The sequence below is a fragment of the Bufo bufo genome, unplaced genomic scaffold, assembly GCF_905171765.1.
Source record: "Bufo bufo unplaced genomic scaffold, aBufBuf1.1, whole genome shotgun sequence".
In the NCBI taxonomy this organism is placed as follows: domain Eukaryota; kingdom Metazoa; phylum Chordata; class Amphibia; order Anura; family Bufonidae; genus Bufo; species Bufo bufo.
In genome coordinates, this window is record NW_024400397.1 from 1 (window position 1) to 13,680 (window position 13,680).

Consider the following 13,680-nt stretch of genomic DNA (forward strand, 5'->3'; position numbering starts at 1 on the left):
ATGAGGGTACTATGTGAAGTCAGTTTATCTTAAGTCTGCGTTTGAATGCTTTGCACCAAATTTATCAAATGTCACATAGTGTTTGCTAACTTTGGTGCATCTTTAAGCCTAACCCTTTTGCCTAGAAATGTTACTCCAGTTTTCCTACTCTACCCTCGTACTGGAGTGTTTGCCACTTTTTTTTACGACTTTTTAAAAAGTCTCAGTGATGAATCTGAAGTGAAACTCTATTAAAATAGCTAACCATGCTCACTTTGCCACCTAGTTTTGAAAACTGGAATGAGTGGTGTTAAAATTCAATAGGTCGCAAAGCCTCTAGTTTGTGACTTTTTGGATTCTAGAATTCTAGAGTGAGGGCGTGATTCCCTGGGCAGAATTTTCCTATGCAGCACAGTATTGGTCACCACTTCCACTTTACCGCTGAGTTCGCCCACCCTTACGAGTGTTTGACCTGCGGGGTCACATTGCACACATCATTAATCATTACTTAAAATGGTGTCACTGGCCTTAATGACCTGGGACCTGGAGCTTGCATTCCCAATCGGTCACAAGTGGTTCCCAAAGACAGCAGTACTAGATTCTGCTACATTCTCAAGTTTATTGATGGGACAGTGTTATTTCGGATCAGAGACTTCATTGAGGAGCCATATGTTATATACCAGGATTCTGTCCTGATGATAGACCCCAGTTATACCTTACAATTATTTTTGACATACCATTGTGCATTTGTGGAAGGTAAGGTGTTGGTTTGATTGTCTGGTTCTTTTCACAATCTTCAAGGCGTTTCTTCAGTGCTGCAATTTCTCTTCTGATTACCATGACATTATTCTTGTCGTAGACCTCCAGATGGCTCACCATGATGGAAAGGTTGCGCATCTACAACAGATTAAAGATAAAATGGTGCGGTGGTCTACAGCAACAGTTGATTATCTATCTATCTATCTATCTATCTATCTATCTATCTATCTATCTATCTATCTATCTTTCTGTCTCTGTTCTATTGAAATGAAACATAGATATACAGAAAGAGAGAAAAAGAGACAGACTAGATGTATCCACTTGGTTACCTGTGAGCATATCCAAACAGTCCACAATAAAGTCATAAATGGTAGGCTTTGTCTTACCTCCAGGTATAAAGCTTCCACTTGAACATTGGTACCATTCATTGAAGATTTCAGCTGCAGTACCAAAGCCTCCATTTCTCTGATCTCCAACTTCACCAGCTCAAAGTCCAGCTCAGTGTACGAGAGACCTCCAGTCTCCATCACCTCCACACGTTTGGTCAGGTTAGCCAGACGCTCAGTGTAACTATTCAGTGTACTCTCATAGTGGTGGATCTATGAGAATATTGCAAGTCTGTTTAATTTCAGCCAAATTTAAACTTAAGGCTTCAAACACAACGACACTTAACTTTATGTTACACGTTGCATGTATAGCAGATCCCTGATAACATGTCTTTCTTGCATTGTACAATAATAATTACATGCAAAGAGCAGTACAGTACATGTAGTACAGGTACAGAGCAGTACGGTACATGGAGTACAGGCAGAGAGCAGTACAGTACATGGAGTACAGGCAGAAAGCGGTACAGTACATGGAGTACAGGCAGAAAGCAGTACAGTACATGGAGTACAGGCAGAGAGCGGTACAGTACATGGAGTACAGGCAGAGAGCGGTACAGTACATGGAGTACAGGCAGAGAGCGGTACAGTACATGGAGTACAGGCAGAGAGCGGTACAGTACATGGAGTACAGGCAGAGAGCGGTACAGTACATGGAGTACAGGCATAGAGCGGTACAGTACATGGAGTACAGGCATAGAGCGGTACAGTACATGGAGTACAGGCAGAGAGCGGTACAGTACATGGAGTACAGGCAGAGAGCGGTACAGTAAATGGAGGACAGGCAGAGAGCGGTACAGTACATGGAGTACAGGCAGAGAGCGGTACAGTACATGGAGTACAGGCATAGAGCGGTACAGTACATGGAGTACAGGCATAGAGCGGTACAGTACATGGAGTACAGGCAGAGAGCGGTACAGTACATGGAGTACAGGCAGAGAGCGGTACAGTAAATGGAGGACAGGCAGAGAGTGGTACAGTACATGGAGTACAGGCAGAGAGCGGTACAGTACATGGAGTACAGGCAGAGAGCGGTACAGTAAATGGAGGACAGGCAGAGAGTGGTACAGTACATGGAGTACAGGCAGAGAGCGGTACAGTACATGGAGTACAGGCAGAGAGCGGTACAGTAAATGGAGGACAGGCAGAGAGTGGTACAGTACATAGAGTACAGGCAGAAAGCGGTACAGTACATGGAGTATAGGCAGAGAGCGGTACAGTAAATGGAGTACAGGCAGAGAGCGGTACAGTACATGGAGTACAGGCAGAGAGCGGTACAGTACATGGAGTACAGGTAGAAAAAAGTACAGTTTTACAGATAGAAAGTATGGTATATGGAGCACAGGTAGCCAATATTGTACATTTAGAAAAAGTAGAGAACACTATATTCTTTGCAGTACAGGTAGATTGCAGTACAGTACATGTAGTGAAGGTAGAGAGCAGTACATTGCTTATAGTACAGGTAGATTGCAGTACAGTACATATAGTAAAGGTAGAGAGCAGTAAAATATATGTAGTACAGGTAGATAACAGTACAGTACATCTGGTACAGGTAGAGAGCAGTATAGTATGTGTAGTAATGGTAGAGGTCTGTACAGTACATGTAGTACAGGTAGAGAGCAGTACAGTACATGTAGTAAAGGGGGAGAGCTGTACACTCCAAGTAGTAAAGGTAGAGGGCAGTGCAATACATGCAGTACAGGGGGAGAGCAGTACACTCCAAGTAGTAAAGGTAGAGGGCAGTGCAATACATGCAGTACAGGGGGAGAACAGTACACTCCAAGTAGAAAGTAGTACAGTACATGAGGTACCAGTAGAGAGCAGTACAATATATATAGAAAGTAGTACAGTACATGAGGTACCAGTAGAGAGCAGTACAATATATGTAGAAAGTAGTACAGTACATGAGGTACCAGTAGAGAGCAGTACACTATATATAGAAAGTAGTACAGTCCATGTGCTACCAGTAGAGAGCAGTACAGTATATGTATAACAGGGAAGATGTAGAGCAGTAGAGTTCATGTAGTACAGGTGGAGAGCAGTACAGCACATGCAGTACAGGTGGAGAGCAGTACAGCACATGCAGTACAGGTGGAGAGCAGTACAGCACATGCAGTACAGGTGGAGAGCAGTACAGCACATGCAGTACAGGTGGAGAGCAGTACAGCACATGCAGTACAGGTGGAGAGCAGTACAGCACATGCAGTACAGGTGTAGAGCAGTACAGCACATGCAGTACAGGTGGAGAGCAGTATAGCACTTGTAGTACAGGTGGAGAGCAGTACATTTCATGTAGTACAGGTGGAGAGCAGTACAGCACATGCAGTACAGGTGGAGAGCAGTATAGCACTTGTAGTACAGGTGGAGAGCAGTACATTTCATGTAGTACAGGTGGAGAGCAGTACATTTCATGTAGTACATGTAGAGAGCAGTACATTTCATGTAGTACAGGTGGAGAGCAGTACAGCACATGCAGTACAGGTGGAGAGCAGTACATTTCATGTAGTACATGTAGAGAGCAGTACATTTCATGTAGTACAGATAGATAGCAGTACATTTAATGTAGCACAGGTAGAGAGCAGTACAGTACATGTAGTACAGGTGGAGAGCAGTACAGCACATGCAGTACAGGTGTAGAGCAGTACATTTCATGTAGTACATGTAGAGAGCAGTACATTTCATGTAGTACAGATAGATAGCAGTACATTTAATGTAGCACAGGTAGAGAGCAGTACAGTACATGTAGTACAGGTGGAGAGCAGTACATTTCATGTAGTACAGGTGGAGAGCAGTACATTTCATGTAGTACATGTAGAGAGCAGTACATTTCATGTAGTACAGGTGGAGAGCAGTACAGCACATGCAGTACAGGTGGAGAGCAGTACATTTCATGTAGTACATGTAGAGAGCAGTACATTTCATGTAGTACAGATAGATAGCAGTACATTTCATGTAGCACAGGTAGAGAGCAGTGCAGTACATGTAGTACAGGTGAAGAGCAGTACAGCACATGTAGTACAGGCGGAGAGCAGTACAGCACATGTAGTACAGGTGGAGAGCAGTACAGCACATGTTGCCCCAGGCGCAAAAATTTCAGGGGGCACCAGCAGGGCCGCAACCTCAATTAGGCAAAGTGAGGCGATCGCCCCAGGCGGCGCGGCCCTGCTAATAAGTGGGGGGCTGCGGCAGGGCACAGGGAGATGAGAGCTTCCATTGTGGAAGCGCTCATCTCCATAGTCATCTGTATCGCCGTCCTCAGGACAGCGATACAGATGGATGCTGCGGGGCAGGGGAGAGGCGTCTTCCTTCCCCGTTCCTCAGATAGGCTGCAAGCACTATGCCTGCAGCCTATCAGAGGCTGGTGCAGGCGGCGCAATGACGTCATTGCGCCGCCTGAGCCGTACAGCGCAGGACACAGGTCAGAAGAGGCCTGCATCGCATTGCTGCCAGCTTTATGGAGGTAAGTATAAGTGTTTATTCTTTTATATGGTACAATACTTGCTACAAGCACATGATTGGGGGGGGGGGGGGCACTTGTTACTGGCACATGATTGGGGGGGCATCTATGGGGGGCACTTCTTACTGGCACATGATTGGGGGCATCTATGGGGCACTTCTTACTGGCATATTATTGAGGGGCTTCTATAGGGGCACATCTTACTTGCACATTATTAGGGGGCACTGTGGGGGCATCTGTGTGGGCACTTCTTACTGGCACATTATTGGGGAGAATCTATGGAGGCACATCTTACTGGCACATTATTGGGGGGCACTGTGGGGGCATATATGGGGGCACTTCTGACTGGCACATTATTGGGGGCACTTTTTACTGGCACATTATTGGGTGGCACTATGGGGGCACGTCTTACTGGCACATTATTGGGGGCACCATGGGGGCATCTACTGAGGCCACAAAGAGGGGGTATTTTATATAGGGCCTCTATGGTGGTAGGGGGAAGAGGAACACTATCAGGGCTTCTACTGAGGCCACAAAGAAGGGGTATTTTATATGGTTGACTCTGTATAGGGGCCTTTTATACTGGGACACATTATGGTGGGTACTATGAGGAAGGTGGGAGAGGAGTACTATGGGGTCATCTACGGGGGCGCTAAGAAGGGGAATTCTATACTTGCAAATTATGGGGGACACTGAGGGCATCTACTGGGGCACTATATATGGGGCATTTTATACTGGTACATGGGGGGCACTAGGAGGAAGGGGGAAGGGGGAGAGGAAAACTATGGGGGCATTTACTGGGGGCACTATATAGTGGTATTTTATACTGGCACATTATGGGGCCACTACGGGGACATTAACTCAACTAGGGGCATTTTTTGTACTGTCACATTATAAGGAGAATTAATGCTACTATGGCTCTATGGGGAACATGATTACTAGTATGGGCACTATGGGCGCATTATTACTTCTGGGTCACAGTGGGGACATGTTGGGGCACCGTAGGAGCACTATTACTACCATGTGTGCTCTAGCAGAGAATTATTCCTATTGGTGGAACTTTTGGGAGTACTATTACTGTGGGGGCACCTTGGCACAGTATCAGCTTACCACAACCATTTTTGGGAAACATTATGTTTACACTACAGTATTAGTGTCAGGGGCACTATTTGCTGGGCGCAGTTATTTTAGGGCACTGTGTGCCAATAATTATTGAAGGGCACTATCTGCATGGTACTAGTATTATCAGGGGGTTTATCAGTTTCTGCAGTATAGTATTGGGGAGCACAGCAGGCAGAATATTGGAGGTGGTAGGATGATTTGTCCAGAAGATGGGAGAATGATGGAAAAGTAGTAAACTAAGATTGTTTTGTCAAACTGCAGAGATGAGAAATGGCTCAAAAATGGTGGTCTAGTCTGAAAGGAGAAGAAGAGGAAAGAGAACATCTACATCAAAGGAGACGTCACTGGATGTAACGCTAAGTTCACACGGGTGAGATTTACGCGCGGGTGCAATGCGTGAGGTGAACGCATTGCACCCGCACTGAATCCGGACCCATTCATTTCTATGGGGCTGTGCACATAAGCGGTGATTTTCACGCATCACTTATGCGTTGCGTAAAAATCGCAGCATGCTCTATATAGTGCGTTTATCATAGAAGTGAATGGGGCTGAGTGAAAATCGCAAGCGTCCGCAAGCAAGTGCGGATGCGGTGCGATTTTCACGCATGGTTGCTAAGATGACAGTCTATTCACTGTATTATTTTCCCTTATAACATGGTTATAAGGGAAAATAATAGCATTCTTTAATACAGAATGCTTAGTAGAAGGTCAATTGAGGGTTTAAAAAAAAATTAAAATTAACTCCTCTTGATCGTGTAGTTGCCGATCTCTTCTTACTTCTTTAATCATGAGCTGCCGGCTAAAGGACCTGTGGTGACGTCACATCACATGGTCCAATCACATTGTCCATCACCGTGGTGATGTACCATGTGATTGGACCATGTGATGATCTCAGTGACGTCACCACAGGTCCTTTGACAGGTCCTGAAGAAAGAACAGGAGACCGGCAGCTACGCGATCAATTGGAGGAGGTGAGTTAATTTTTATTTTATTTTTTAACCCTAAATTGACCTTCTACTAAGCATTCTGTATTAAAGAATGCTATTATTTTCCCTTATAACCATGTTATAAGGGAAAATAATTACATCTACACACCACCGAACCCAAACCTGAACTTCAGTAAAGAAGTTCGGGTCTGGGTACCACATTCAGGTTTTTATCACGCGCGTGCAAAACGCATTGCACCCTGAACAAATCCGTCACGCCCGTGTGAACCCAGCCTAAGAGGTATGTAGCGCTGCATTACCCTGTATGTTCTGTAGTGATGGGAGGGTGGATATAGGATTTGGCCCACACTGTAGCATCCTGGCCCCAGACTTCAGGTCACACTGTGTGTGTTCTGAATTCTGGGGGCTCACACCCATCTACTACATTATCTGTACTCAGAGAGTTATCACTGTGTTATCTGTGGTGTTACCTGTGTTATCACTGTGTTATCTGTGGTGTTACTTATGACTGCGAGTGATATCGACTACATTATCTGTAAAAAGGGGCGTGGCCACAGGTTGGGGGGCGCAATACTTGGCTTGCCTCGGGTGCTGGCAACCCATGCTACTCCACTGGTCCCGGGTTATAAGTGGTGTACTCCAAGGTTCAGTGCTGGGTCCCCTTTTTTTAAATTTATTTATTAATGATATTAGGGATAGGATTAATAGCACCATTTCTATTTTTGCAGATGACACTAAGCTATGTAGTACTGTGCAGTCTATGAAAGATGTCCATAAACTACAAGCTGGCTTGGACATCAACTTGGCAAATGAGGTTCAATGTGGATAAATGTAAAGTTATGCATCTTGGCAGTAATAATCTCCATGCATCATATGTCCTAGGGGAGGTAACACTGGGGGAGGATTTGGGTGTCCTTGTAGATCATAGATAAAATAACAGTATACAATGTCAATTAGCTGCTTCTAAGGCTAGCAGGATATTGGCATGTATTAAATGAGGCATGGACTCGCGGGGCAGGGATGTAATATTACTACTTTGCAAAGCATTGGTGCGGCCTAATCTGGAATATGCAGTTCAGTTCTGGGCACCAGTCCATGGAAAGGATCCCCTGGAACTGGAAAAAGTACAGAGGAGAGAAACTAAACTGATAAGGGGCATGGAGGGTCTGAGTTATGAGGAAAGATAGAAATAATTAAATGTATTTAGGCTTGGGAAGAGGCGACTAACGGGTGATGTGATTAATTTATACAAATATATAACCATGCAAACAATGTAGCAAAAAGTTTTTCCATGTAAAGTCTCCTACAAAAGACAAGGGGGCACTGCCTCCACCTGGAGAAGAAAAAGTTTAGTCTCCAGAAGCATCAAAGTTTCTTTACTGTAAGAAATGTGAATCAGGACGTAGTCACAGCAGGAATGTTGGATGGTTTTAAAAAAGGGCTTAGATAATTTCCTAGAACTAAATAGCATTAATGCTTCCGAAAATGTGTAGAAGTCAATCCTCTTTCCTAACATTCACTCCCCATCTATCTTTTGGTTGAACTTGATGGTCCTATGTCTTTTTTTCAACCGTAGTAACTATGTAACTATTTGTAGTCCCTCAAAATTCTAAATGTCAAGGGTTTCAGAAGGTTAACTTTCACTAAATATGAGATGCAAGAGAGGAAAGGAAAATATATTGACCTTTTTTCAAAGTAAAAGACTGAGGAGCCTCGAAAAAAGTTTCCACTTGAAATGTGGGCGAACTTTTTGGATTTGGACTCTTCTTTATAGTAACAGATGATTAATAGTTTAAAGAGGACCTTTCACCGATTATTACACTATGAACTAAGTATACAGACATGTAAAGCGGCGCCCGGGGATCTCCCTGCACTTACTATTATCCCCGGGCGCCGCTCCGTTCTCCCGCTATGCCCTCCGGTATCTCCGTTCACTAAGTTATGGTAGGCGGAGTCTGCCCTTGTTCTTCTGTAGTGCTGGCCAATCGCATTGCAGAGCTCACAGCCTGGGAGAAAATAACCTCCCAGGCTGTGAGCTCTGCGCTGCGATTGGCCAGCGCTAGAGCAGAACAAGGGCTGACTCCGCCTACCATAACTTAGTGACTGAAATCTCCGCCTACTATAACTTAGTGAGCGGAGATACCGGAGGACATAGCGGGAGAACGGAGCGGCGCCCGGGGATAATAGTAAGTGCAGGGAGATCCCCGAGCGCCGCTCTACATGTCTGTATAGTTAGTTCATAGTGTAATAATCGGTGAAAGGTCCTCTTTAAAGAAAGTCCTCAAATTATTTGGAGATTAGTTTTAACTTTGTGTGATGTAGACAGACTTTAGGCTACAAAGGCAAATAAAAAACCCTAAGAACATGGATTTCTGTTGGTTTGGACCAAACATTAAAATACGTCTGATGCTCTGGATAATTAGATTATATTGTCTAAGGGCTGATTCCATGATAATTTTTATGCGTTATTTCAGTCATGTTTCTTTACCTTATTGATTTGCTGTTCAACAGTGATGGTCATGTTCTGGTTGGACATCTCCAGCATCTCAAAACGATCTGCAGGAAAGGTGGAGTCTGGGAGAACAGAAGAGCAATGACAGACCCCCAGCTCATCCAGAGACCCAGTGAAGTTTTGAATCTGTTGAGACAAACCAAAATTGCCAATATAGGTAAAATACTGGCCATAACAACTAAATGCCTTTGAAGTATCAACAAAACTATCAGGAAAGCAGAGGTGCATCCATTCCTCGGAGCCTAAAGGAAGGTCAAAAAGACTTGAAGTGACCAGTACTATAAATGACACATAATATTTCAAGACTTGTGAGATTTTAAGATTGTTTTGGCTCAGTAGCTTTAAAGAGGAGCTGTCACCTCCCAAGTTTGTTTTAGTAGCTCCAGAATTGTTATTACATGGGGAATGCAGGTAGTTAGTAAAACAGACATGTCAGGAGAGGTGACAGCTTCTCTTTTATTTATGCTTACACACATTGGGGCAGATGTACTAATCTTATAGATGGCGTAAACTGAGACCGGCTGTCTAGACCTGCACCAAACTTATCACAGTGGCTTGTGTTGAAGGATAAATTGCGCAATTTAGGTGCAAAATGGTGCATGGTTTGTCATACCCCTTGCAAAGAAGAAAAACACTCTCTTTAAAAGCGCCATTCCTGATAATTGTCTGCTCATTGACGCAATGTAAATGTCCCTTTAGGAGCTGTGTGAGGGCTCTTTTATTGCAGGGTGTTGTGTAATTTTTATTGATACCATTTTGGGGTATCTATGACTTTTGATTACTTTTGCAAAACAACAAAAAAAGATCAATATTGCATTCAGCATACGGGATCAATACCCTTATATTTTAATAGTTTGGGAGTTTTCAGATTCAGTTGTTTATTTGTAACATTTTGAAAAGAAGGGATTAGAATTTTTAGTTTTTTTAGACTTTTTTAAAAGTTTTTTTTAACTTTATTTTTACCTTCCACCTCCATTAGATTGATTATACCATCGACTACAATAAAAAGCATTGCCGTCTATGGTAACATTTTCCCAACATGTTGTGCCTAAGGCAGGGCTTAATTGGAAATTTAGTAGGGCTCTCATATTTAATGTGACTCGTACCCTTTTTTACAAATGTTTTTATTTTTTGGTTGAAGATTTGTTTTTAATTCTATTTCCTGAACATAATTATGGGGATGACCATCTTGCCTGAGCTGTTCTTAACAGCATTTAGTGATATGCTTTACATCAGCCTCCATGGGCCATAGATACATTGGACAGGAGCTGACTCATTGACTTCTATGGGAGAGTTTTCTAGGCATGCTCTGTAATCTGTGGAGAGGTCAAGAGGGAACAGATAAGCTTTGACAATCACCTATTGTGAATGGTGGATCCTGTGTTATCTATAGAGGTGATATCTGTCATTCTACTCCTGCCTGTAATAATAAGCATATAACTGCAGTAAAGTGATATTGATATGAAAAATTAAATCAAACATCACCAAAATTCTTTAAAAATATGTTTAACATAAAAACATGATTTAACCCCTTAGGGACCCATGACGTATCGGTACAGCATGGTTCCCGAGTCCTTAACCCCATAGGGACACAGCCTTATTTCACCCTAAGGACCAGGCCATTTTTTGCAAATCTGACCAGTGTCATTTTAAGCGCTGATAACTTTAAAACGCTTTGACTTATCCAGGCCATTCTGAGATTGTTTTTTCGTCACATATTGTACTTTTTGACACTGGTAAAACGAAGTAAAAAAAAATATTTTTTTTGCACAAAAAAATACCTAATTTACCCAAAATTGTGAAAAATTAGCAAATTTCAAAGTTTCAGTTTCTCTACTTCTGTAATACATAGTAATACCCCCAAAAATTTTAATGACTTTACATTCACCATATGTCTACTTCATGTTTGAATTATTTTGGGAATGATATTTAATTTTTTGGGAATGTTACAAGGCTTAGAAGTATAAAAGCAAATCTTGAAATTTTTCAGAAATTTACAAAAACCCAATTTTTAGGGACCAGTTCAGGTCTGAAGTCACTTTGCAAGGCTTACATAATAGAAACCACTCAAAAATGACCCCATCTAAGAAACTACACCCCTCAAGGTATTCAAAACTGATTTTACATACGTTGTTAACCCTTTAGGTGTTGCACAAGAGTTATTGGCAAATGGGGATGAAATTTTAGAATTTAATTTTTTTGTCTAATTTTCCATTTTAACCCATTTTTTCCTCTAACAAAGCAAGGGTTAACAGCCAAACAAGACTGTATCTTTATTGCCCTGACTCTGCCGTTTACAGAAACACCCAATATGTGGCCGTAAACTACTGTACGGCCACACAGCGGGGCGCAGAGGGAAAGGTGCGCCGTTTGGTTTTTGGAAGGCAGATTTTGCTGGACTGGTTTATTTACACCATGTCCCATTTGAAGCCCCCTGATGCACCCCTAGAGTAGAAACTCCCTAAAAAGGACCCTATCTAAGAAACTACACCCCTCAAGGTATTCAAAACTGATTTTACATATGTCGTTAACCCTTTAGGTGTTGCACAAGAGTTATTGGCAAATGGGGATGAAATTTGAAAATGTCTTTTTTTTGCCTTATTTTCCATTTTAACCCATTTTTTCCCACTAACAAAGCAAGGGTTAACAGCCAAACAAGACTGTATCTTTATTGCCCTGACTCTGCCGTTTACAGAAACACCCAATATGTGGCCGTACACTACTGTACAGCCACACAGAGGGGCGTAGAGTGAAAGGTGCGCCGTTTGGTTTTTGGAGGGCTGATTTTTATGGACCCGTTTATTTACACCGTGTCCTGTTTCAACCCCCCTGATGCACCCCTGGAGTAGAAACTCCCTAAAAGTGACCCCATTTTGGAAACTACGGGATAAGGTGGCATTTTTTTGGGGACTATTTTTAGGGTACATATGATTTTTGGTTGCTCTATATTACATTTTTGTGAGGCAAGGTTACCAAAAATTGAAATTCTGAAATTTCATCTCCATTTGCCATTAACTGTTGAGGAACACCTAAAGGGTTAATAAAGTTTGTATAATCAGTTTTGAATACCTTGAGGGGTGTAGTTTCTTAGATGGGGTCACTTTTAGGGAGTTTTTACTCTAGGGGGGCATCAGGGGGGCTTCAAAAGGGACATGGTGTCAATAAAAAAGGCCATCAAAATTGGCCATTCCAGAAACCATGTCGGTCCTTTCCTTTTGCGGCCTCCCTTTTACTGATACAGCAGTTTACGACCACAAATGTGGCATTTCTGTAAACTGCAGTATCAGGGTAATAAATATTAACTTTTGTTTGGTTGTTAACCCTTGTTTTGTTACCGGAAAAAACTGATTGAAATGGAAAAGTGCCAAAAATAGCGGTTTTGGCATCGTTTTTTTTTTTGACCGTGTTAATCTGGGGGGTTAGGTCATGGGATATTTTTATAGAGGAGATTCTTACGGACGCGGCAATACCTAATAAGTCAACTTTTAAAAAAAATAATTTAGTTTTTTGACTATATTATCCTTTTTGATACAATTTTTTTTTTTTGTATCTCTAAAGTCTAAGTGTCATTTTTAAAAAAATTTTTTTATCCGATTATCTTATGTGGGGCTCATTTCTTGCGGGATGAGCGGACGGTTTTATTGGCACTATTTTGGGGGCTATATGACTTTTTGATCGCTTGCTATTAAACTTTTTGTTATGTAAGGTGACAAAAAAAATCTTTTTTTGCACCATTTTTTTTTTTTTTACCGTGTTAATCTGGGGGGATGGGTCATGGGGTATTTTTATAGAGGAGATTCTTACGGACGCGGCGATACCTAATAAGTCTACTTTTTTAAAATTTATTTAGGTTTTAGACTATATTATCCTTTTTGATACAAAAAAAAAAATTTTGTATCTCTAAAGTCTAAATCATTTTTTTATCCAATTATCTTATGTGGGGGCTCATTTTTTGCGGGATGAGACAACGGTTTTATTGGCACTATTTTGGGCGCTATATTACTTTTTGATAGCTTGCTATTAAACTTTTTATTATGTAAAGTGACAAAAAAAATCTTTTTTTGCACCATTTTTTTTTTTCTGGACCTTGTTAATCTGGGGGGTTAGGTCATGGGGTATTTTTATAGAGGAGATTATTAACGACGCGGCGATACCTAATATGTCTACTTTTAATAAATTATTTTAGTTTTTTTGGGTGTCTCAAGTCTGAGAACCAGTTTTTTTATTCGATGTCAGTGCTAAATTGGGTTATAAATTTAGTACTCCATGGAAGTGTGATACTCCCTGAAGCAACCAATAATGCAGAGGCCCGGATGATCGGGGCACGTGTCACATTGAGTTGTGGTGTCCTTCCGTATCCCCCTCCTGTGACACACTCTGCACCTTTTTTGGGTTCGTCCCTTCTTTCCAGTATGGGGGACCACACCTAGAAAGTGTTGGCCAGGGACGATCCGGGCGCCTACAGTTCCCGAGGTACTCCGGCCTGCTCTTTCCCGGTCCGAAAAGATCAGGGCCTTGAGG

The 13,680-nt window shown here is 42.3% G+C and overlaps 1 protein-coding gene across 1 annotated transcript; it reads right to left on the reverse strand.

Moving 5' to 3' along the window:
- Positions 1-716: 716 nt before the first annotated feature.
- LOC120984155 (olfactomedin-4-like) lies at positions 717-10,171 on the reverse strand (the record flags this gene model as incomplete). The annotated part of the gene is made up of 4 exons (XM_040413301.1): positions 10,123-10,171; positions 9,136-9,401; positions 1,125-1,337; positions 717-876 (listed from the first exon to the last, which is right to left on the reverse strand). Coding segments are annotated over exons 1-4 (688 nt in total), but the record flags the coding sequence as incomplete, so codon positions are not given.
- Between the last annotated feature and the right edge of the window lie 3,509 nt (positions 10,172-13,680).